A 25,816-nucleotide genomic window follows, 5' to 3' on the forward strand; every position below is an offset into this window, starting at 1 on the left:
TCTCAGGTATTTCTTTATAGCAATGCGAGAATGGATTAATACAATTGCCAATTTTCCTTTTCTTTTTTTAAAAAACAAAGCCAAAATAACACTCTTAAGATCCCAGGTTTTAGACAAGGCAGCTGTAGTCTCTCCGTCATCCTCACTGTCCATTTGCTTCTTCCTGGGACAGACACTGTGGCCCAGTGAAGCTGAGGGGACCCTGGGATTCAAAGCTGGTGGAATGGACCCTCCCTTCCCCCACAAGCTGTAATAACCTGCTGGAATCCCACACAACCTGAGGGCTTCACTTGTCAACAGCTCCCTTCCCTCAGAGGCTATTTTGAGGCAGGCATTCGGTGTTTTATGACCGAGCTGCCCAGGAGAACGGTTTGAGGCTACACTCAACTGTTCCAAGGAGCAGCACTGGACCAAAGGCTGCTCGGTTCCCTGTGGTTCCTGATGCCACCCCTTCTCTTCAGGGTGGTTACCTAGAGGACAACAGTACATGAGGCTTCCAGCCCAGCCCTAGGAGATCCATCCCAAAGACCCCACAGAGACCTGCATGGGAGGTGGGGCCACAGGTCTGGTATCAGGCAAACCTAGGTTGGAATACTGGCTCCATAAAGAGGAAGTCACTTAAGCTTCTCTGGGGCATGGTTTCTTCATCTGTTCCCACCTCTGAAGGCTATCGTAAGACAGAATGAAAGTTAAGCAACTTAACGCAATGCCGAGGATACCAGAATTACTCTAAATGGCAGAATCCTGGGAAGTCTGTCATCTTGGGGTTCTCTAGGCAGGCAGGTTACCAGGGGTGGGGCTGAGATCCAGATGTGCTCTAGGTCCCAGTCTGCTACAGAATCATGTGGCTGCTGGACCTGGGGGTCCCCCAGGTCCTGCAGGAGCTGAGGGTAGGAAACTTTATTTGCCAAACAACTTAGAACTTTGGGCCTCAGTTTCCTTGTCTTTAAAGGAGCAGGTGAAGAATTCATAAAAACAATTGACAAGGGCTGCCTGGAATTTCCCTGTAATCTCTCCCAGGCAGAGGAGGCCTCGGAGGTGAGAGTAAGAGCAGGAAAACAGGGACAGGTCTCACTCTGTTGCCCAGGTGTGGTGGCTCAGGCCTGTAATCCCAGCACTTTGGGAGGCTGAGATGGGAGGATCGCTTGAGGCCAGGAGTTTGAGATCAGCCTGGGCAACACAATGAGACCCACCTCTGCAAAAAAACAAACAAACAATAAACCAGGCATGGTGGTACATACCTGTTAGTCTTAGCTACTTGGGAGGCTGAGGCAGGAGGACTGATTGATCCCAGGAGTTCAAGGCTGCAGTAAGCTGTGCCTGGGTGACAGAGCAAGACCCTGTCTCTTAAAAAAAAAAAAAAAAAAAAGGCTGGGCGTGGTGGCTCATGCCTGTAATCCCAGCACTTTGGGAGGCTGAGGCAGGTGGATCATGAGGTCAGGAGATCGAGACCATCCTGGCCAACATGGCAAAACCCCGTCTCTATTAAAGAATGCAAAAAATTAGTCGGGTGTGGTGGCACACGCCTGTAGTGCCAGCTACTCAGGAGGCTGAGGCCGGGGAATTGCTTGAACCTGGGAGGGGGAGGTTGCAGTGAGCTGAGATCACACCACTGCACTCCAGCCTGGCAACAGAGCAAGACTCTGTCTCAAAAAGAAGAAACAAACAAACAAAAGAGAACAACAACAACAACAAAAAAAACAGCACAGAAGGGTGGTGCTGTGGGCAGAGGGGTATTTCCAGTGGATGGGCTGTTACTGTTTGCTCAGGTTGGTCAAGATCACAGGCCCGTGGAATGCTGGGGCCAGAAGGCACTAAGGCCACAGCATCAACATCTACTTCCCAGAGCATAACACCAAGGCCCAGAGCAACTGGGTAATGTGCTGGGAGCTACAGTGAGTTTGAGGCAGAGTCTGGGCTAAAACCCAGGCCTCCAGAAGGGTTTAGGGAGGATCTTAGAAGTTTTAGAAAACATAATGCTTAGTTATGGCTGGGCGCAGTGGCTCACGCCTGTAATCCCAGCACTTTGGGAGGCCGAGGCAGGCAGATCACCTGAGGTCAAGAGTTTGAGACCAGCCTGGCCAACATGGTGAAACCCCATCTCTATAAAAATTACCCAGGTGTGGTGTTATGCACCTGTAATCCCAGCTACTCGGGAGGCTGAGGCAGGAGAATCATTTGAACCTGGGAGGCAGAGGTTGTAGTGAGCTGAGATCGTGCCACTGCACTCCAGCCTGGGCGACAGAGCGAGATTCTGTCTCAAAAAAAAAAAAAGTTTAGATTCCCACCTTTTACCTTAATGCTTAGTTCTGGTTTAAATTTGCTCACTGACTTTTCTTCTTTGGAGAATCAAATCTAGCTTATGACTCATAAACTAGATAACTATGATAATCTAGTTTATGATTCAGATACACTAGGGTGGTAAATTCCTACAATTCAACTTCATGATTTAGCTCTAGTGCTGTAGGAGGGGTCCAGAGAGCTGAGGTCTGCCACTGCACTCAGGCTTGTGGGGGCTGGGTAACACCACCCTGCAGGTGGTAGTGAGAAAAAGAGGACTTGGGTGTTGTTATCTTCTGTGGCAGCAGCTGCCCTGGGGGTTCTGCAGGGAGCGGACAGGGTGAGGCCTTGGGGACAGGGCATTTGGGGCCCACCAGCCTGTGTGGCCTCAGTCTCAGGGTGAAGGAGCACCCGGGTGGCAGTAGAAACCTCCAGGGAACCTCAGCTGGCATCATTGATGGGAGTCCGGCTGCCACCCAGCAGTCTCTCCTGCTCGCTCTCCTCTGCCGGGGGCCGGCCCCTGGACAGGCGGCCCAGCAGCGGACGGTGTAGCCCATTGTAGAGGGCAGTGCCTATAAGGAGTATGAGGAAGCCAAGGATCTGCAGTGCATGGAAGGCCTCCCAGCCCAGTGCCAGGCTCAGTGCCCAGATGACAACGGTGCGCAAGCTGTCCAGCACCATGCGGGTGGTGGCACTCAGTTCCTTGGTGACGCTGATGCCTGCGAAGTTGAAGAAGGCAATGCTGCTGATGTTGCCCAGCAGTGCCACGGCAATGAGTGGCTGTCGGCCCACCTGGCAGAAGGCATCCAATGCATCCTCTAGTGTCCCACGAGGGTTTCCACTGAAGGAGCCGGCAGGGATGTAGTACATGGGCACCAGCAGCAGGGAGAGGATCACAAAGCCAAAGAGGCCTGGGGAGTAGAGGAGACAGTTACACTCTCCATCTTCCCCCAGACCCCCAGCACAGCCCACCGACTTGGCCTCCTCTGATCTCGGGTCATTCCCTCCCAGTGGTCCTCATGCCGGCTCCCTCCTTTCATGTCCCTCAGTCTCTCATCAGGAGCTTGTGGCCTATTAGATGGGTTCTAGCTGTCCCTTCTCCACTTTTACTCAGGGTTTTTTTTGACTGGATCAAGAGTAAGAAATACATTTTATATTGTGACCCAGTACACGTGTGCACAGGTTCATGGACACACACACACACACTCATAAAAACAACTACCCTTACAGTATACAATGCTCTGATATTTAAAAATTCTATTCATTTAAACAAAGAACTGCCAGCTGCAACTGACTACATTATTTTCACAAGTTTGGAAAAACACAGCTTTCTAGTTCAGTGTGTTACTGGTCTGTGACAAGGAGCTTGTGCCAGAAGGTAAGTCCATGCACTGCTTCACTCATTAAGGTCTTGCTAGAAAACAGAAATGAATGGAAATAGACTGCATGCTCGGTGACATACTGATTCACATTCTGCCTAAGTCCCTCAGCTCACTGGGGGCCAGACAAGAGCTGCTCCCCAACAGGCACTAGCCCCCAGGCCATTCTTTGAAAGCACAGCTCTATCTTGCTAATCTCATAATTTTGATAGTTACTTCCCTGCTCAAAAACTTTCAGAGATTCCTCCCTGTCATTTAAAGTCTAAATCTACTTGCCTGATGGTAAAGTTCTCTAATGACATGACCCTGACCTACTTAATTCCTGATTATTTCCCCAACATCAAACCTATACTGCGCTCAAATTATTATTATTTTTTGAGATGGAGTCTCGTTCTGTTGCCGAGGCTGGAATGCAGTGGTGCAATCTCGGCTTGCTGCAGCTTCTGCTCCCCCAGTTCAAGCGATTCTCCTGTCTCAGTCTCCTGAGTAGCTGGGACAACAGGCATGCGCCACCACGCCCAGCTAATTTTTGTATTTTTTTTAGAGACGGGGTTTTGCCATGTTGGGCAGGCTGGTTTCAAACACCTGACCTCAAGTGATCCACCCGCTTTGGCCTCTCAAAGTGCTAGGATTACAGGCATGAGCCACCGCACCCGGCTACACTCAAAATTATTCCTCACTGGTTTTCAAATTCACATCCAGTCCCCCGTGCCTTTGCTCTGTTTGGAGTTGCTCCTACTACTGCCTGTTGAAATTTGCAGCTCGAATGCCACCCTCCCTTGTCCTGAGAGACTCAGATAGGCATGGCCAATGAGACATCAGTTGAGCACAAGTGGTCCAAACTTAAATTCACTGACTGCCCTTTCTTCCTGCTGGTCACCTCCTCTGAAGGGCTTGCAGCTCATTCATCTCTGTCCTTGGTCTCCTCTAGTTCCTGGCACAGCAGGTGTCAGAAGACTTGCCAAAACACATCTGGAAGGCAAGGGGGGGCAGGAAGTTCACCCCCTACAAGTGAACCCGGGCACCTTGTCCTGTGCTCAGCTCTCCATGCTCCCTTCTACCCCACTCCTTCCAGGCCCCTGTGCCCACACACACCCTCAGTGCCAACTGCCCGCAGTGGGTGCACATTGTGTTTGTAGACGAACTTCTCCTCTAGCACCATCTGGATGGCGACGATGATCTGGGCCATGATGATCAACAGGTCCCCTGTGGGGAAGGAGGGACCCAGATGAGAACAGGGCTGCACTGGGGCTGGGGGCCAGGAGAGCATGGCCACAGGGACAGAACATGCCAGCCCCTGACCTCTGCAGGGCTCCCTATAGTTCACAGGCACAGTCACCACTGCCTGTCCCTGGTTCCCTGGTCCCTGAGGGGCATGCCAGCAGCGCCAGGCTAAGGTCCCAGAGGCCTGCCTGTGTCTAAGAGCTGCCCCACGGGGTATGACGCAGGTCTTTCAAGAAGCAACAGGTTTTGAGATAGACATTTCTTGGTTGATCCTGACCCTAAGTGACCCAGGACAGTCACTTCATTGTAAAATGGGCTGTGATGCATCCCTTTGGGGCCTGTGGGAGTCACTGTGATGATGAACACACAGTGCTCAGCACCAGGCTGGGCACTTGGTAAGCACCCGTTCCTTTCCACTCCCAAATCCAGTAGTTTGCATGTCTGCATTTGTATCAAAGGACAAGCCAGCCCCTCGCCCTGCCCGGCCTGCCACTCATCCTTGGTGGAGCCACATCCCTTTGCAGTCTTCCCTACATTCTATCCATCACCTCCAGAGCTACCCGCCTCACCCAGGGCCTGGCATATGGCACATGGCAGAGCTTGTATGAGTCTGTGCTGGGCTCCCAAGGAGGACAGGGCAGGATAGGGCAGCCCCGTGTCCCTACCCCTGGCCGCACCTGTGATCACTTCGCTGAGCTTGTGCTGACTGTCGTGCTTGCTCAGGAGGTCAGCCAGGCCCACGACCACCAGCCCTGCGATGGTGGCTAGGATGCCCAGCCACTGGCTCAGCACAAGCCTCCTGCCCAGGAAGGCAACTGAGAACAGGCCAGTGAATATGATCACTGCACCCCGCAGCATCTGGAAGCTGGAGGCACTGGTCATGTTCAGAGCTAGGAAAGGAGAAACAAATTACAGTTAGCTTCCCAAGGCGAAGGCCATCTGTCACTAAGGGGTCTTTGGTGATAGAGACATGCCAAGGTCATAGTAAGTGCTCGATCAGTCCTGCCTGCGTGCCTGTGCGTGTGAAGTCTGGGGGAATGGTGGGATGAAGTGGAGGTGGGTGGCATGGGGCTGTTTCACCAGCAGCGCCTTCAGCCACAGCTTCCCCTGATCCCTTCTCAGCCTGGCCTGGTTACTCACCCACATACATGAGGCTGGTCCCTGTCATGTCACAGAGCGCTGGGGGCAGGAAAAGAAGAGGGTTGAAAGGCTGTTGGGGGTCTACGCTGGAGTCTGATTGCCCTGTGGCTCTGCACCGGAGGAGGTAGAAGGCAGCCAGGCAGGAGAATTCTCCCAGGAACATGCCCACTGCCTGCAGGGATGAAAACCCAAGGACTTCAGAGCTGGAAGGGATCTTGGGGATCATCTTTAACTATTTTTTTTAATGCAAACTTCTGTCAAACAAGAGCTTACCCAGAACCCCAATATGTACAATAGACAAATGCAGAGCTGCCATGGAGGCTAGAGACAGCCTCCTAGGTCTGCCCCAAAGCCCCCATACATCCTGATGAACCCTAAGGCTGTGCAGAGCCCTTTCTGAAAACCATCCATCTAGGCCAACCCCTAGTCAAATCGCAGGTGGAGAAACCTAGACCCAAGAGAGGCTCAAAGACTTATGTTAAGGCCACAAAGCAAGTTGCTGGTAGAGCTGGGGCTGACATTTGAGTCTCCTGATTCTCAGTTCAACAAATAGTGTCTTCCATTTATGGTATCTGCCCTGTCCCAATTGGGGTCTGGGATCCCAGTGGATAGAGAGCCGACTTTTGTCACTAGGGTTGATGTTTTCCACGTGTCCTGACTTGGATGTGGTGAGGACATAACCACTTGCCAGGACTTTCACAGAGGATGGTGCTCTTTGCCCTCTTCTAGACCTTGGATTCTGCTCTGGGGAGGGAAAGAGAGAAGTGGATGGCTCTTCTGGGAGCAGGAGACGCCTCCACTCCTAGGTCAGGAAACAGCCTGGCCTCATGGGTGGGGGTGGCGCCTGGTCTGAGGCCTGGGAGACAGGAAGTAGGAGGGTCAGGGCCAGATACCTGGAGGAAGGGATGCTGGAAGCTGTGCTCCTTGCTCCCTCCGCAGCCCTCGGCCATGAAATTGTCCGCCCATCTGTAGGAGAGAGAGGGAAGGTCAGACCCTGGAAGCATCCTGCCCTGGTGCTAGTGAAGAGGCTCACACCTCTCAATGTCAAGAGGCTCAGACCTGGGTGATTCGGCCCCAGAGTGCGGCTCCCTCTCAAAGGGGCCAGTCTTCACCTCAAGGAGTTTTAACTTGGCATTTCCTCAAGTTACTGTGTCTGTGCCTCTGTAATGCATAGAAATTACAGATACTCTCATGCTCACATTATAGTCATTGTATATATCGTGAGGTATCATTTACACTCATCACTCATGAAAATTACAGTAGTCAGACCCACTTATAACTTAATGTAGTAGAAAGCATTTCTATATAGCTGGGCGCAGTGGCTCACGCCTGTAATCCCAGCACTTTGGGAGGCCGAGGTGGGTGGATCACTTGACGTCAGGAGTTCGAGACCAGCCTGGCCAACATGGTGAAACCCTGTCTCTACTAAAAATACAAAAATTAGCCAGGCGTGGTGGTGCAAGCCTGTAATCCCAGCTACTCAGGAGGCTGAGGCATGAGACTCACTTGAACCTGGGGGGCAGAGGCTGAAGTGAGCCAAGATTGCACCACCACACTCCAGCCTGGGTGATGGAGCAAGATCCTGTCTCAAAAAAAAAAAAAAAAAAAAAAAAAAAAAAGCATACCTATATATATTACTGTATCACAAATTTGCTTTTTTAAGTGTTTGATAACTGTATTTCAATTTAATTGACTTCTTTTGTAATCGTTGGTTTTTTTTTTTTTTTTAATGGAGTCTCACCCTGTCGCCCAGGCTGGAGTGCAGTGGCAAGATCTCGGCTCACTGCAAGCTCCGCCTCCTGGGTTCACGCCCTTCTCCTGCCTCAGCCTCCAGAGCAGCTGGGACTACAGGTGCCCGCCACCACGCCTGGCTAATTTTTTTTTGTATTTTTAGTAGAGACGGTGTTTCACCGTGTTAGCCAGGATGGTCTCGATCTCCTGACCTTGTGAACTGCCCTCCTCGCTCCCAACATGCTGGGATTACAGGCGTGAGCCACCGCGCCCGGCCCAATCCTTGGTCTTATTTACACGTCTTAAAACATTACTGTAAGAAGAGGTCCATAGGCTGTGCCAGACTGTCAAAGAGTCCCATGGCATGAAAAATATCAAGAACCTCTGGTCTACAGGAGTATTTGGGCCCTGGGAAATGACCACTTAATACAGACCACCTGCTCACCTTCAAAGAGCCTGAATGGTTTGGAAGATCTTTCTAATGCTGACTTTCAAGCAAGTGGCAAAGACATCACACTCATGGCATGACCTCCCAGTCAGCACCTGGCAGATGGTGATGACTGATTATGACATACTTCCCCGATGAGCCTAGACACAAGCCCAGAATCCTTTGCGGCATAGTGCTTTGGGCAGCTTAACCACCAATCACTCTGAACTGTCTGCCATCTGTGCATGAAAATTCTCTGTCTTGAATTTCATCTTTGCTGGGCTTGGTTAGGTCTGTGGAGTCTTGTCTAATCTTTCATTTGAAAGCCCTTTAGGTATCTGTGGACTTGTTGACCTTCTTCTGAATCTTCTCATCTCCTGGCTAAACAGCTCCAGCCTCTCCTAACCTTTCACCCCTGGCCACCGACTTCTGGAAGTACTCTGGTGTACCCAGGCTCAGAGCCAAGAGCATGTGATCTGGCCCAGACTGAGGCTAGCAAGGCGTGGCCCCTCCCTCATGTTGACACCCTGGGTTCGTTGACACAGCTCCAAATGCATCAGTCACATCATGTGCTGACTGAAGTCAACACCCACCCAGAGCCGTTTCCTGTGGGCCACCGACCTGCTCCCACTGCAGCATACCCTGCATAGGCAGTGGATGTCTCTAAAGTGCAAGACTCGGGACTTCTTTTTATTAAATGCCTTTCCTTGAAATGTCTTTCCAGGGCAGTCAGATTGCAGTGCACAGCCCTGCACTGCCATTGGTTCATCTCTGTAGCGAGCCTCAGCTCCCAAAGGGCGGGGGAGTCCTCTGGTTCCTGTACCTCCCCCGCAGTGCCCAGAGCATGTGCCACTGGTTGTGCCGCAGTTAGGGTCTAGGTTTGACAAAGTCCCTGTCCAGCTTTGGCTTCTCTATATGCCTCTGAGTTTGAGGAAGAAAACAGGGCTATGGCAAACCTATTCCACAGTGAGAGACCCCACCAGCTCCTGGAGATGTGGAGAAAGAGGGGTAGTTAAGATTGCTTGTGGTTCTTGGGAATGGCAGGGGCAAAGGAGAGTTGAAGGGAGAAGTTCGGACAGAACTGTTTAGAAGGCAGAGAGAAACCTGGAGCCTGGCATGGCTTGGGGACCAGGCTGTAACCAGTCCCAGTACCAGTGGGGCAAAGAAAGCGCCTGCTATGGAACAGGGAGTCTGGGAGCTGGGGAAGCCTCCACCCCAGGTCAGGAAACACCTGACCTCATGGGCTGGAGTCTCATTTCTTTCTCTTTTTTTTTTTAGAGAGAGGGTCTCACTACGTTGCCCAGGCTGGTCTTGAACTCCTGGGCTCAAGCAATCCTCCCGTCTCAGCCTTCTGAGTTGCTGAGATTATAGGCATGAGCCACTGCACCCATGGTGCCTAATTTCTGCCTGATATGCTGTTGGCTCTTGGATCCCTGGCCAGGACAGGACATGGAACGTGGGTAAGGGCCACAGACCCAGCAGGGCTGCTCTCAAACCCAGTCTTGCTTTTGCAGATAGAGCCCCCTGAGAAGGCCTGCATAAGGCAACTGAGTGAAACAGAGGCAAAGCAAGGAAGAGAGAAGAGGTCAAGCCTTACCAAGAGCACAGAGACAACTGCCCAGAGCAAGTGAAGTCAGAGAGATGGGAATCCCCAGGCCAGGAGCCAAGTCTCCTCTAGGAGGGACAAGGGAGCTATTGCCAGGTCCATGAAGGTCGACCAGAAGCTTCAGGCAAGGATTATTATTTATTTTATTATAATTTTTGTCTGTAGGGGGCAGGTATGGAAGCTGAGGCCATGTTTCCATGAGTCCTACTTCCCACCTGAGTCTGAGGGCCCCCTGCTGGTAGAACAAGTTGGTCCATAGGGGAAACCCCTCGGGGCCTGTCCTTCCCCAAGGTTGGGGCGCTTCTTGGGGAGCTGACTGTAGGGCTGGTGCTGAGCTCCCCACCTCCCACAGGGGTTGTCTTCGCTTTCTCCACGGGTAGGTCTGCCTAGACAGGCCTGGCTGGCAGTGCTCCCGGCTGGGGAAACGGAATCTCTTTGTATCTGAGGGCCTGGGGTAGGCTGACAGCCCAAGGGATTGGGTGTCAGCAGCATGGGCTGCCTTGCCCAGCCTGAGATGCTCAGGCCTGCAGGTACCTTGGGGCAGAAAGCCAGGCTTCTCATCCTGGATTGGAGACAGGTTTCGACTCCTGGCGCAGAATCAGAAAGACCCCAGCCTCACAGGCTAGAACAAAAATCCAGCCCCAGTTTGCCTGGGGATGACAGCAGTGACCCCTAAGGTGGGCAGCACTTTGCTGTCAGTTCTTCACAACGTTTGTTGTTTGTTGTCTTTTGTTTTTGTTCTTGTTTTTTTTTGAAACGGAGCCTCCCTCTGTCACCCAGGCTGGAGTGTAGCGACGCGATCTTGGCTCACTGCAACCTCTGCTTTCTAGGTTCAAGTGATTCTCCTGCCTTAGCCTCCCAAGTAGCTGGGATTACGGGCACCCACCAACATGCCCAGCTAATTTTTATATTTTTTGTAGAGACAGAGTTTCACCATGTTGGCCAGGATGGTCTCGAACTCCTGACCTCAAGTGATCCACCCGTATCGATCTCCCAAAGTGATGGGATTACAGGTATAAGCCTCTGCGTCCGGCCAACAACGTTTGTCTTTTTGTTTTGTTTTTTCAGACAGGGCATTACTCTGTCGCCCAGGCTGGAGTGCAGTGGCACAATCATGGCTCACTACAGCCTCAGCCTCCCAAGGCTCAGGTGATCCTCTCACCTCAGCCTCCTGAGTAGCTGGGACTACAGGCATGGGCCACCATGCCCGGCTAATTTTTGTATTTTTTGTAAAGATGGGGCCTTGTTTATGCTGCCCAGGCTGGTCTCGAACTCCTGGCCTCAAGAGATTGACCTGCCTCAGCCTCCCGAAGTGCTGGGATTACAGGTGTGAGCCACTGCACTCAGCCCATGTTTCCTTAAATGCACAATTCATAGGATACTTCATGCGGGCTGTCCCGTTAAGCCTTACAACAAGGATCCTCATTTTAGATGGGGACTCTGAGGCTTAAGGCAGATCCAGGGTCAAACCTTGCTTGAATTTATACTCAGAAAAGGCAGAATACAGAGAAAACCCAGAGTTTTGAGTCCCACAGGTTGGACAAGTTACAGGGTAATCATACCAACACTGACAAACTGTCAGAAGCAATACATGATATAAGGATATATACATGACCTGGCACATGGCAGGTATTCAGCAAAACTCATTTTCTGCCCCTTCTCCTTTCCCTTCACTGAGCAGAAGCCATCTCCCCCATGTTGGGGTCAACATGGCCCCAGCTCCGCTTCAGCCTGAAAGCTACTGGAAAAACGTCTGGAACCTGTCCTGCTGGCTGAGGCAGAGGTGGCTGGAGGGACCTCAGGCTGTTGTCCCTGCAGTTCACAAAGCCACAATGCTGAAACAGAAGAAACTCAGCCATCAGCTGAACGAAACTCCTTATTTGACAAACAGGAACCCAGGGGCCAGAGAGGGCTCGAGGGGCTCGCAGCTCCTCAGATGTTGAGACAGGGCCAGTACACTGGAAGCTCAGCAGGCAGTCATGCGCCCCCTCCCTGACGCTCTGAAGCTCTCCTCTGAGTTCCTGCTCCCCTAGCTGGTGGGAGGAGAGGGGCAGCCCAGCAGGTGGGCCTGTCTTCTCCGCAGACACTGTATTCTAGGGGAGATGACTTCCAGGGCAGGAGGCCCGAAGGGCCCTAGCGGGGACAAGCTGAGGCCACTCCTTTTGGCGGGCAGGCTGGGGAGTGGGCTTTCCGTGCTGGGTGGTGAGTCACTCCCTAGCATGGCCAGGCCCAAACTCAAAGCTCAGCATTCTGGGAGGTGTGCACGTCCACGTGAGCGGTGGTGGCGAAAATAGACTGAGGAAGTGGCGATGGGGCTGGCTTGGGCAGATTAGCTGTGGCCATTCCCGAATCTCTGCCACTTCCTTTTGTGTCCCCAGCTTGTCAAGCCCAGTAAGTCCCCTTCTTTCTCCTGCCTGTGACCTACAGAAGGGCCAAGGCTTCTCCACTCTCTGGGGTGCCACAGCAGGTGGCCCTGGCTCCTGAGGTGACAATGGTGAGCCCTCTCATCTCTATGGACTAGAAAACTTTCCTTAAGCTGGGTGTGGTGGTGCATGCCTGTAATCCCAACACTTTGGGAGGCTGAGACAGGTGGATTGCTTGAGCCCAGGAGTTTGAGACCAGCCTAGGAAACATGGCAAGACGCTGTCTCTACAAAAAATACAAAAATTAGGTGGGCATGGTGGCGGGTGTCTGTGGTCCCATCTACTTGGGAGGCTGAGGTGGAAGGATGGCTCAAGGCTGCAGTGAGCCGAGATGGCACCATTGCACTCTAGCCTGGGCAACAGAGAGAGACTGTGTCTTTAAAAAAAAAAAAAAAAAAAAAAAAGGCTGGGCGCAGTGGCTCACGCCTGTAATCCCAGCACTTTGGGAGGCTGAGATAGGCGAGGTCAGGAGATAGAGACCATCCTGGCTAACACCATGAAACCCTGTCTCTACTAAAAAAATACAAAAAAATTATCCGGGCATGATGGCAGGCACCTGTAGTCCCAATTACTCAGGAGGCTGAGGCATGAGAATGCGGGCACCCAGGAGGCGGAGCTTGCAGTGAGCTGAGATCACACCACTGCACTCCAGCCTGGGGTGACAGAGCCAGACTCTGTCTCAAAAAAAAAAAGAAACCTTCCTCAGTAGATCTTCAGTGTCCAGGAAGAAGGTATGGCAGGGATCACCAAGTCCATTTTACAGATGAGAAAACTGAGGCTCAGAGAGGTCCAGTGGCTCATCTATTCCCCAGCTCCCAAGCCTCATGAACTTCCCACTCTACTACACTGTCCTCCTGAGTTAAGGCTTCCACAAGCTGGCCCAACAACCCCTTTGAAGCAATTATCCCACGCCAGTTCATGGAACCCAAGGGTGGTGGGGGCAGCTGCCAAGGGCAAACATTGGAGCTGGCACAGAAAGGACACAGAAGAAGAGCGAACAGCTCTTCTCTAGTAGAGGCCTAGTGGTTTCCAGGCTTCCTGCCACTTTCTTGGCAGGGTCCCTGGCCTGGGCATGAAAGGAAGTCAGGCTCATATCTCTGCCTGGCTGGGAGGGCCCTACAGCCTGCAGAACTTAGGAGGGGAGCTGAGACTTACTTAGTGAGCATCTACTTGACCCTGGCTCTATTAATTAATTATTTACTATTATTATTTGTAGAGAACGAGGTCTCCCTATGTTGTCCAGGCTGATCTGGAACTCCTGGGCTCAAATGATCATCCCACCTCAGCCTCCCAAAGTGCTGGGATTACAGGCTGGAGCCACAGTGCCCAGTTGACCCCGGCTCTTCATATGTAGAACCTCAGTTGGATTCAGGAGACTGGGGTTCTGACATGAGTACTTGCGGATGGGGCACTGGCTCAGGCAGACAGAAATGGCTTGGCCTAAAGAAGATGATCGACAGAAGATGCTAGTGAGGAGGTTTTGAGAAAACAGCCAGGGAAAGAAGAAGCCACTTCACAGGGAGGGGCCGCCTGCCAGGACCCAGGGATGGGGCCACAGGGCCAGCATGGCTGGTGGCAGTCTCCCAAAGCCTGCTGAGCCTGCAGAGAGGAAAGCTGATCTGCGGCCCCAGCACAGCAGGCAGCACGTGCTCAGATGTGCTTCCTCATCCACTGCCTGTCATCCTCCCAAGAACCTGGGAAGGGAAACATCACTCTTGTCACAGGCCAAGAAACTGCCAGAGACAACCATAGGCTGTCAGTCTGAACCTCGAGTGGCCTGGACTCCAGCGAGAGGACAGCGGGAGGACCCTGTCAGCAGTGTCTCTGGGCTGGCTGAGAGGCTTGCCGCCCAGTCCTGGAGAGAGGGCACATCAAAGGCTGGGAGGGCAGATGCCACTTACAGGTTTACAACTTCCACAAGCACAGGCTTGTCTGTCCTGGCCTGGGGAGCTGTGAGAGGAAACCCCCAGGAAGGAGGGACTTTGGGGTATCACAGTCATAAAAGAACAGGACTTAAAGTCCTGAGGCCTGGGTTCCAGCCTTCATTCAGACACCAAACAGTTGAATCACAGAAAGAAACTTCTCCTGAGGCCTCCTTTGCAAATTGTGGGGATTAGACTGGATGATTTCTATGCTTTTAACAACTCTAAATGACCCTAAAATGACTGGAGAAGTCCCCAGCCACACCCTCCAGTGGTGGTTAAGAGCATGGATGCTAGAGCCAGACCATGCTGGCTCAACTATAAACTCTGCCACTTAGTAGCTAAGTTGAACTTGGGCAAATAATTTCCTACCTCAGTTTCCTTATACAGGGATATCAGCCCCCATCTTTGCCTGATAGGGTGGTTATGAGAATTCCCTGAGTTCACACATGAAAGGGTAGAGCAGGGCCTGGGGCATGAGAGGTGCTCTTTATGCATGAGATGCTTCTGCTAGTTGTCAGCACATGCTTGTCTGTCTGTGCCTGCTGGAAATCGTGGGTCAAAAATGTGATTTCCTTTTATTTTTTTTTTTTTGAGACCGAGTCTCACTCTTTGTCACCCAGGTTGGAGGGCAGTGGTGCAATCTTGGCTCATTGCAACCTCCGCCTCCCGGGTTCAAGCAATTCTCCTGTCTCAGCCTCCCGAGTAGCTGGGACTACAGGTGCACACTACCACACCCGGCTAATTTTTGTGTTTTTAGTAGAGATGCAGTTTCACCATATTGGTCAGGCTGGTCTCAAACTCCTGACCTCAAGTGATCCATCCGCTTCTGCCTCCCAAAGTGCTGGGATGACAGGCGTAAGCCACCATGCCGGGCCAGAAATGTGATTTCAAATCCATACTTCACATCGGGGTGCATGCAGCTGCTCCCACATGTTCTTTCTCCCTAAGAGTATCCCTTCTTGTGGTTTGACCTTAGAACACTGTTTAGGGTCCAATTTGGGGGCCCGTCTTGGGGTGGGAGGATCCTGAGAGGCCCCACACCAGCTGTCAGGCAGGGGACAGGACCAAAAGTTGGGTCTGTCACCTGGGAGCCTCTTTCCTGACTCTCAGGCAGCCTTTAAAGGTGACGCCTTCTGGGATTGAGGATCTCTAAGCTTCCTACCTGACTGGTTTGGAGTTTTCTAAGGAAGGAGGTGAGTTAGCACAGTCTACCCCAGCAGTAACTGGCAATCTGGATTCTCCTTGTGGGCAGCAGCCCTGGTGGACTTAAATCCGCTCTCTAAGCACTTGACAGAGGCCCTGGCTGGCATGACAGAACAGAAGACTTGCTTTGCTGCGTTCAGATCCTGAGATGGGAGCCCTCAGGCTGGGGCCTCTGAACAGCTAAGGATTCAGCATGAGAAGTGATCCTCAGGAGGATGCAAGGCCCGGGAAGCTAGCAGTTCTCCACAAGGCACAGTTGGCCAGAGGTGAACCAGAGGAACAGGTGGGGCTCACCCAGGACTCCACTGACTGTGCCCACCGTTTGGGGAAGGGAGAACACTGTGACTGCCCTGTGCGTACACGTCTGTCTCCTCCACCTCAGATTCCAGGCATCTCAAAGGCAGGGATCGCCTTTTGGTCACTTCTGTCTCCTTCCTTCACACACCGTAGGTACCTTATACATGCCTGATGAGGCACTTTTCATACCACTGATGGAGTTTGCTAGGTATAAATGCCTCAAAAATGAATAAGAAATGGCCATTTCCCTTTAAAAGGCTCACAGTTTCTCAAAGTGTGAAGCAAGATAGAAAACCCAGGGGACCTGGAACACCACCTTCAGAGTGGAAAAGCTCCTGATGAGAGCTTTTCCACACCACACCAATCCCACCTCGCTCTGGAGCCTGACAGGGCCCAGATGGACATGAGGTCTAACTTGGAGAGGGCCAATGTCCACTGTTCTCCATGTAATTTGGTATTATTTCAGACAAAGGCCAATGGGCACTGCAGCTCTTATGGTGAAAAGGAGGGGCAGGGGCCGGGCACTGTGGCTCACACCTGTAATCCCAGCACTCTGGGAGACCGAGGCGGCGAATCACCTGAGGTTGGGAGTTCAAGCCCAGCCTGACCAACATGGAGAAACCCCATCTCTACTAAAAATACAAAAATTAGCCGGACGTGGTGGCGCATGCCTGTAACCTCAGCTACTCAGGAGGCTGAGGCAGGAGAATCGCTTGAACCCAGGAGGTGGAGGTTGCAGTAAGCCGAGATCGTGCCATTGCACTCCAGCCTGGGCAACAAGAAAAGGAGGGGCAGGAAGGCCCTGCCCTGAGATGGAGACAGAGAGAGACAAAGAAATGCCATCCTGCCCACAACAGAGGCGAGGCTAGGCCCTGTCCCTCAGCCTCATGACTGCCCTGGGTCCTTAGTCCCTAACCTCCTGGGAACTGTCCCCCCTGTCTCACCCCCATACATCAGAGCTGAACTGGCCACTTGCCCTCTCTGTCTGAGTTAATGGCACTTCTCTTCTCCCAGGCAGAAACCCTGGAGTGATCCTTGTTTCTTGCTCATGTGGGTCAGGCCTGTGGCCATTCGGCACCTGGTCTCTGCCACCAGTTGTCCCTTCCTTTCTCTTCTCACTGCCACCTCCTAGTTCCCCTCATCTGCTATGCAGCAGCCTTGGAGTGGTTTTTCCTGCACCAAACGACTCTTCATGTCATTGAGTCAATCATATCACTTTCAACACGTCATTCCCCAGCTCAAATGCACTTTTCTGATTATGGGAGAAAATCTAACCTGGGCATTTGATGCTGGTTACAATCGACTTTGATCTGGCCTTTCCGTAGACTTTCCTTGCCTTAAAGTCTCAGACACATTCCGAAATCCCACCTAAGCTTCAAGACGCAGCTCTAACCCCTCATCCTTGAAGGGCCGTGCGGCACCTCCCTGTCTGCCGCTTGAGGCCTCCACGCTCACTGGGTCACTCGGCCTGCACAGCCACTACTGCGGCTCATGTGCACAAGTCCTGGGGTCTCTCCCAGCTCGTGGAGGGAGGTGCTCAGGCTTGGACGCCAGCACTGGAAGGGCCGCGGAAAGGAATCGGCCAACCCTCCTGTTAAAAGATGTGGAAACAGGGGCGGAGGCTGTACAGCAAATCAAAGCCGGGGCTCGGATCCCCCCGCCCGGGGCGCAGCCCCGCTCCGCATTTCCCCGGGCCTCGCATCCCTTGGGTGGTCATAAAGCACGCGAACTGACCGGAGCAAGTGGGAAAGCAGGAGAAGCCGGGAGGGCAGGGCCAAGAAGGGGGAAGGCGTAGAACGAGAGCGGGGGTCGCCAGGGTCCGCACGCCCGGCAGGGCCCGCACGCCCGGCAGGGCCCAGACTCACTTTGCCGAGAGCGTGTTGATGGAGCCGGTAACGAGCATGAGCCCGGCCAGGAACAGCTGGTACTTGGTCCAGGCCATGTCGGCGGACGCTGGGGTTCCGTCCAGTTAGCGGCGCCGGGCCCGTCACCCGGGGTCTCCGGCGCGAGCGCTTCCGGGCCGGGCGTCACGTGACCCCTCCCGCTCGCTCCGCCCCCGGGGAGCGCGCCTGAGCCACGGTGCCCGCGCTCTGCAGAGTCGTCCTGGAGCGCTTTGGTGGCCAAGCCGTGGCCCTGGCAAATCACGGCCCAGGCCTTCCAATTTTTTTTTCTTTTCTTCCTCGCTCTCCCCCCCTTTTTTGGGTTTCTTTTTTCTATTTTTTTGAGAAGGAGTCTCACTCTGTCGCCCAGGCTGGAGTGCAATGGCATGATCTCGGCTCACTGCAACATCCGCCTCCTGGGTTCAAGCGATTCTCCTGCTTCAGCCTCCCGAATAGCTCGGATTACAGGCGCCCTTCACCACGCCCAGCTAATTTTTTGTATTTTTAGTAGAGACAGAGCTTCACCATGTTGGCCAGGCTGGTCTCGAACTCCCGACCTCAGGTGATCCGCCCTCCTCGGCCTCCCAAAGTATTGGGATTACAGGCGTGAACCACCGCGTCTGGCCTTGGTTTCTTATTTTTATCTTTGGGTCTTCCTATTTGTAAAAGGGGCGGATGGGACAGTGCAGTGAGGGTGCATCGTGGATATTACAGCATTTTGTGAATCGTTTTGACAGGTTGAGCTGAGCGGTGTCAGAAAGGAGCCCTGAAGTGGGCCTGCCGGGAGTTCCTTGGGGACCTTGTAGAGAGGAGATTCCCACGCTGGACGTTTCCACTTCGGGGCTCCTCTCTGATACCTCCCACCTTGGGCACAGTTCGTATCTTTCAGCAAAGTGGGGAAGGCATCTAGCTCCAGTTGCCGAGGAGACCATTTTATAGCTGAGGACAGTAAATTCAGCGAAGCAGAGTGATTTGCTTAAGAACCTGCTAGTGAGCAGTGGGGTAGGGATTTGTTCTTGGGTTCTCCAGTCCCCAAAAGTCCGTGCTTTCCGCATGGCCCCTGCACCAAGCCCTGCTTCACTGCTCCTTTGTGGACTTTCTGGTCGCAGCTGAGGCACCCAGGCAGAAAGACCATCCCTAGGTTTTTTTTGAAGAGGGTGTTGACGAAGAGTCAAACTCTAAAATATTTGAAGGGATTTATTCTGAGCCAAATATTTGTGACCATGGCCCGTGACACAGCCCTCAGGAGGTCCTGAGAACATGTGCCCAAAGTGGTCGGAGCGCAGCATTTGAGAGAGACACGAGACATCAATCAAATACATTTAAGAAATACATTGGTTTGGTCCAGAAAGGCAGGACAACTCAAAGCTGGGAGGAGGGGAGAGGGTGGGGCAGGAAAGGGGAAAAATATCTATCTATGTTAATAGAGATTTTTTTTTGAGACGGAGTCTTGCTCTGTCGCCCAGGCTGGAGTGTAGTGGTGCAATCTCGGCTCACTGCAACCTCCACCTCCCGGGTTCAATCAGTTCTCTGCCTCAGCCTCCCGAGTAGCTGGGACTACAGGTGCCTGCCACTACGCCTGGCTAAATTTTGTATTTCTAGTAGAGATGGGGGTCTCACCATGTTGGCCAGGCTGGTCTTCAACTGATCCACCCGCCTTGGCCTCCCAAAGTGCTGGGATTACAGGCGTGAGCCACCACGCCCGGCCGGTAATAGAGATTCTTTACAGATGCAAATTTTTTCCCACAAAAGACAGATTTGCAGGGCCATTTCAAGATATGGCAAAGGAACATGTTTTGGGGTAAAATCTTTTGACTTTCTTCTTAGTCACATAATATTATGCCAGAGTCAGATTGGAAAGTAAGTCATGATATATAGGGTTAAATAAAACCCATCTGATGAGAATTTATGGTTTGTAGGGCATGACTCTCCAGACCTCTTACGTAGGAATTTGGGCAAGGTAAAAAAATCAGAGCTTAGTCCTCAAAGGGTTCTGGCTTTTAAAATCCTACTCTTGGCCGGGCGTGGTGGTTCACACCTATAATCCTAGCACTTTGGGAGGCTGAAGCGGGCTGATTGCTTGAGCTCAGGATTTCCAGACAAGCCTGGGCAACATGGCAAAACTCAGTCTCTACTAAAAATGTAAAAATTAGCTGAGTGTCATGACAAGTACCCGTAATCCCAACTACTCAAGAGGCTAAGTAGGATTGCTTGAGTCCCTGGAGGTGGAGGTTGCAATGAACTGAGATCATGCCACTACACTCCAGCCTGGGTGACAAAGTGACACCCTGTCTAAAAAAAAAAAAAAGGCCAGGCGCGGTGGCTTGCACCTGTCATCCCAGCACTTTGGGAGGCTGAGGCAGGTGGATCACCTGAGGTCGGAGTTCAAGACCAGCCTGACCAACATGGTGAAACCCCATCTCTACTAAAATACAAAAAATTAGCCGGGTGTGGGGGTGCATGCTTGTAATCTCAGCTACTCTGGAGGCTGAGGCAGGAGAATCGCTTGAACCCGGGAGATGGAAGTTGCAGTGAGCCAAGATCGAGCCATTGCACTCCAGCCTGGGCAACAAGCACGAAAACTCCGTCTCAAAAAAAAAAAGAAAGAAAAAGAAAAGAAAAAAACTGCTCCTAATATGCCTTTCCCAGTGCTCTAGTCTGTACCCATGCCCTGTCACGCCAGCGACAAGACCCTCTTGTTACCAGAAAGGGGCTCTGATCCAGACCCCAAGAGAGGGTTCTTGGACCTGGCACCTTGTGGGGAATCCATAAAGTGAAAACAAGTTTATTAAGAAAGTAAAGGATAAAGAATGGCTACTCCATTGGCAGAGCAGCCCCGAGGGCTGCTGATTGGTTATTTTTATGGATATTTCTGGATTATATGCCAAACAAGGGGTGGATTATTCATGAGTTTTCTCGGAAAGGGGTGGGCAATTGCCAGAACTGAGGGTTCCTCCCCTTTTTAGACCATGTAGGTTAACTTCCAGTTGCTGCCGTGGCATCTGTAAACTGTCGTGCACTGGTGCGAGTGTCTTTTAGCATGCTAATGCATTATAAATAGCGTATAACGAGCAGTGAGAAAAACCAGAGGTCACTTTTGTCGCCATCTTGGTTTTGGTGGGTTTTGGCCGGCTTCTTTACTGCATCCTGTTTTATCAGCAAGGTCTTTGTGACCTGTACCTTGTGCCCACTTCCTATCTCGTCCTGTGACTTAGAATGCCTAACCTCCTGGGAATGCAGCTCAGTAGGTCTCAGCCTCGTTTTACCCAGCCCCTGTTCAAGATGGAGTTGCTCTGATTTAAACGTCTCTGATACTTTGGAAAACGACTTCAGACCCAGCCAACACACTTCCCCTATGCTGCAGATCTTGTTTCTGTGGTGAGAAAAGAACTTTTACCTGAAGAATGCGAGTCCTTTAAGTTATTAGGCCCAGAGAGACATTAAAATGAGACAGCAATCACGTCCTACTCCCACTTTGAGTTATGTATTTATGTCTTGAAACTGCTTGCTATTGCCACAGGTAGCTATAACCTAACAATGCTGCACCGGACACCGTATCTCACATCCTATAGCTTAACACTGTACAGCCAATCACTAATCAATGTTATTTCTGTAAACCAATGAGAATTTCTGACAAACAACTTTGTATCAGCCCACTCCCTGTCCTCCTTTTTCTGCCTCTAAAAACCTGTTTGTAACAAAGAGGGAAGGGAGCTCACATCCAAGATTACTTGGGTCTGAGTCTTTTGGGCAGCTGTCCTCATTTTGGCTCAAGTAAACTCTTTAACTTATATTTTGTGCCTTGGCACCTTCTTGTTTTTTTAAGACGAAGTCATGCTCTGTCGTCCAGTCTGGAGTGCAGTGGCACAATCTCAGCTCACTGCAACTTCTGCCTCCCAGGTTCAAGCAATTCCCCTGCCTCAGCCTCCTGAGTAGCTGGGATTACAGGTGAGCACCATCATGCCCAGCTAAATTTTTTGTATTTATAGTAGAGATGGGGTTTCGCCATGTTGGCCAGGCTGGTCTTGAACTCCTGACCTCAAGTGATCCACCTGCCTTGGCCTCCCAAAGTGTTGGGATTACAGGTGTGAGCCACTGCACCCAAGTGGCTAGCAACTTCATTTTAGATGAACAGGAGGTGGCCCGTGTGGTGGCACACACGTTATCCTAGCACTTTGGGAGGCTGAGGCCTCCTGATCCCAGGAGTTTGAGAGCAGCTTGGGCAACATAGCCAGACCCTCATCTCTACAAAAAAATTTAAAAATTAGTCAGGGTTGGTAGTGCGGGCCTGTGAGCCCAGTTACTGGAGAAGCTGAGGCAGGAGGATTGCTTGAGCACAGGACTTTGAGGCTGCAGTGAACCGTGGTCACACCCCTACACTTCAGCCTGGGCAACAGAGCAAGACCCTATCTCACACACACACAACTTTTTTTAATTAAAAAAATAGATCAACAAGAGGTATAGAGATAGGACCTGTCTGCCAACTCCTCCTACTTGCCCTAAGACAGCCTTGAACTTGTGAAAATGGCCAGAGTGGACTCAGAACTCTCAAGAGGCTGCACCAGACCCCCTTATTGCAGGAAGACCTACTGGAGAAGGTGTGTAAGTGGGATCCTGGAAAAAACATAGGAGGTCCCCAGATAGACAGCGGAAGGGCTTTCTTACAGATGGACATGGCATGTACAGCGTTGCAGAGGTGTGAGTGTGGAGCAAGTCTGGGACCCACAGAATGTTCTAGAATTTTCTTTAATTGGAGCGTCTTCTCCTTTCAGTCAGTGAGGAGTTGGAAGACCCAGAAAAGGTTTCTTCTGAACTTTTGTTTTTTGAGATGGAGTCTTGCTCTGTTGCCCAGGCTTCTCCTGCCTCACCTTTCCAAGTAGCTGGGAGTATAGGCGTATACCACCAGGTCCAGCTAATTTTTGTATTTTTAGTAGAGATAGGGTTTTACTGTGTTGGCCAGGCTGGTCTCAAACTCTTGACCTCAGGTGATCCGCCCACCTCGGCCTCCCAAAGTGCAGGGATTGCTATTGCCACAGGTAGCGTGAGCCACTACGCCTGGTCTCTTCTGAACCTCTTGTCTCCAACAACACCTCTAGTTTTGTGTAATTTCAAAGGAGTTCATTGATTTATCAAAAAATGTTTATTGAGATGTAGGATGAATAAAACACAGTTTCTGTCCCAAGGGGCAGACTGGGGCAGCCCACAGCAGCAGACACTAATCTCTATCAGAGGCCGTTCCTATAGGGCACAGTGACTCAGTCGGTGAGGTTCTGGACCATTTTCCCCACATGTCCAGGTCAAGGGCACTGTCCTGAAGTAAACGTTACTAATGATCATTATTAATTACCAGACTGACATGATGTCACTAGCAGCACAGTCTCTCTGTCTATAGCCACATCATACAATGAATTTTAATTTATCACAATGTCCTGACCATTCATCAAACTGCTGTCTGTGGATCCCAGGAGACAGAGTTTATTGGCAAATATATAGGGAGTCCACTAAGTTTAAGGCCTAGAGCCAGATATGGGGTCCTAAGGAAGCAAGACAAGGTCACTGCCCTCAAGGAATTTGAGATTCATCGGAGGAGAGGGGTCAACACTGCATTAACCATGCAGCAATGTGAGAATGTGTAAGAGGCAGAGGGAGGGATGGATTACCTAAGGGAGTGGGCAAGGAGAGGGGACAACAGTGACAATCAGAGCTGTCCTGGACCAGGTGCCCCATCTGTGTCAGGCCTGTGCCTGGAGCTTGACCTCCATGGCCTTGGTTTTCACAGTAGCCCTGTAGAACTGGAATTCAGAGGACACCTGAGTAGGGAGTTAAAGGAGGAGCAGGATTGCTCCAGGTGTGGAAGGCAGGGTCACCCCAGGCAGAGACAACCATGTGGACACCATGGGGTGGCTGATCAGCCCTCACGCCAGGGTGTGACCTACAGTGAGGCTCCAGGTCCCTGCCACCTGGCTAGAATGGGCTTTAGGGGAGAAAACTAGGATTGCATTAGTGCCTCCAGGTAGCAGTGAGCCCCAGGCTAAGGTATCAGGGCCCAAAGAGACAGGAATTCTGAAAAAAATACAGAGGAATTGTCAGAAGCATTTGAATGAGAGCAACTCTATCTTGAATAGGGGCTGGGTAAAATAAAACTGAGACCTACTAGGCTGCATTCCCAGGAAGTTAAGCATTCTTAGTTACAGGATGAGTCAGGAGGTTGGCATGAGATACAGGTCACAAAGACCTTGCTGATAAAACAGGATGCAGTAAAGAAGCCGGCCAAAACCCACCAAAACCAAGATGGCGACAAGAGTGACCTATGGTCAAAAAGGGGGAGGAACCCTCAGTTCCAGGAAATCCCCGCCCCTTTCCTGGAAAGTTTATGAATAATCCACCCTTTGTTTAGCATATAATCAACGAATAACTATAAGTATACTCAGTCAAGCAGCCCATGCCACTGCTCTGCCTATAGAGTAGCCATTCTTTTATTCTTTTACTTTCTTAATAAACTTGCTTTCACTTTACTCTCTGGCTTCACCTTGAATTCTTGTGTCTTGCTCAAGATCCAAGAACCCTCTCTTGGGGTATGGATTGGGACCCCTCTCCAGTAACAGAATTAGGGTGAATATGTACATGCATAGGCTTTGCAAAATCTATCTATCCACCTGAAATAATCAAAAGGTTCAGAATTCAATTTTAAAGAGTTTATGCAAGTGAAAAGCTGGGAGTAGCCACCTGAGAAACACAGTCACCAAAGAAATGGGGCCAGTGCTCTAAAGTTCAAAGTTAAGGTCTTTCTCATCCTGGTCGGCTTGGGGAAAAACCAAAAAAGTTAAGGTTTAGCTTATATAGGCAGGAAACAAATACATTTAGTAGGATTATAACATTTTCTACAACAGGCTGGTTTATGAGTTACAACAGTTAGTTTTTCTTTTCCATAGAGCTTGTTTTCTTTACAACTTTTTATTTCCTTTCCAATTGAGAAGAGTGTATTTAACATCCCATCTTAGACAACGTGATAGTCATGAAGTCTTTGTATAGAAAGTTAATCTGTAATGGCCGGGTGTGGTGGCTCACGCCTGTAATCCCAGCACTTTGGGAGGCCAAGGTGGGTGGATCGCTTGAGGTCAGGAGTTTGAGACCAGCCTGGCCAACATGGTGAAACTTTGTCTCTACTAAAAAATACAAAAATTAGCCGGGCATGGTGGCGGGTGCCTGTAATCCCAGCTACTTGTGAGGCTGAAACATGAGAATCACTTGGACCCAGGGGCGGAGGTTGTAGTGAGCTGAGATCGCACCACTGCACTCCAGCCTGGGCAATAGGGTGAGACTCGGTCTCAAAAAAAAAAAAAAGTTAATCTGTAATGAAGATCAACAGTGAAGCAAGGGGGTCTTCTTTGGCACCCTTTAGTCATCTATATTTTACAAAACAATGTAGGTAAGGAAAAAAGCTAATCTAATTGGAGAAACAGAGGTTACAGCTGCCTGTCATGTGACGCAGGCCTCATAATCGTATTCCCTTAAGGCTCAATAAATATGTTAAAGTTCCAACAGTGTAAATTTTGAATTACTAATTTTCACACATCAGATTATTATTTGATGGAATTTAGGGATAGAACTTAACCTGTACGTTGGATAAAAATTTGCCTTATATTTTTGTAAACCCTGATTTCCGGGGTAAAATATTATATCTGCAAACCAGCACAAATGTTAACACTTGGCCTGTATCTCCACCCTTCTACATTCCTGGTATCCTTGAGGACAGAGCCCGGAGAAACCAATTGGTGGCTGCGGCCTGCAGTCAGTGAAGACAAGGGCTAGGGCGAGGTGGGACAGGGTTCTCCTTCCTTTTCTGAGTCTTTAGAAAGTGAAACGTCAGTCAGCCTTGGTTGTATGGTGACCTCAGCCATCAGAAGAACAAGTGTCTCCTGATTGCTCACATTTTTTTTTTTTTTTTTTGAGAGGAAGTCTTTCTCTGTTGCCCAGGCTGGAGTGCAGTGGGGCAATCTCGGCTCACTGCAACCTCCACCTCCTGGGTTCAAGCGATTCTCCTGCCTCAGCCTCCTGAGTAGCTGGGATTACAGGCACCCGCCACTAGCTAATTTTTGTATTTTTAGTAGAGACGGGGTTTCACCATGTTGGCCAGGCTAGTCTTGAACTCCTGACCTCAGGTGATCCACCCACCTCAGCCTCCCAAAGTGCTGGGATTACAGGCACGAGCCACTGCACCCAGACGATTGCTCACATTTGATTTGTTAAAGCTGATAAAAGACAACAGCTTATGTAAAGTTACAGATCATGCAAGGGAGC

The 25,816-nt window shown here is 51.0% G+C and overlaps 1 protein-coding gene across 2 annotated transcripts; it reads right to left on the reverse strand.

Moving 5' to 3' along the window:
- Positions 1 to 17,660, reverse strand: SLC35F6 (solute carrier family 35 member F6). Of its 2 annotated transcripts, NM_001131106.1 has the most exon segments (6): positions 63 to 3,191; positions 4,755 to 4,865; positions 5,561 to 5,773; positions 6,024 to 6,195; positions 6,917 to 6,989; positions 17,501 to 17,623. In NM_001131106.1, coding segments are annotated over 6 exon segments (1,116 nt in total). In that variant the 5' UTR covers positions 17,578 to 17,623; the 3' UTR covers positions 63 to 2,721.
- Between the last annotated feature and the right edge of the window lie 8,156 nt (positions 17,661 to 25,816).

This window comes from Pongo abelii, chromosome 12, assembly GCF_028885655.2.
Source record: "Pongo abelii isolate AG06213 chromosome 12, NHGRI_mPonAbe1-v2.0_pri, whole genome shotgun sequence".
Lineage (NCBI taxonomy): Eukaryota > Metazoa > Chordata > Mammalia > Primates > Hominidae > Pongo > Pongo abelii.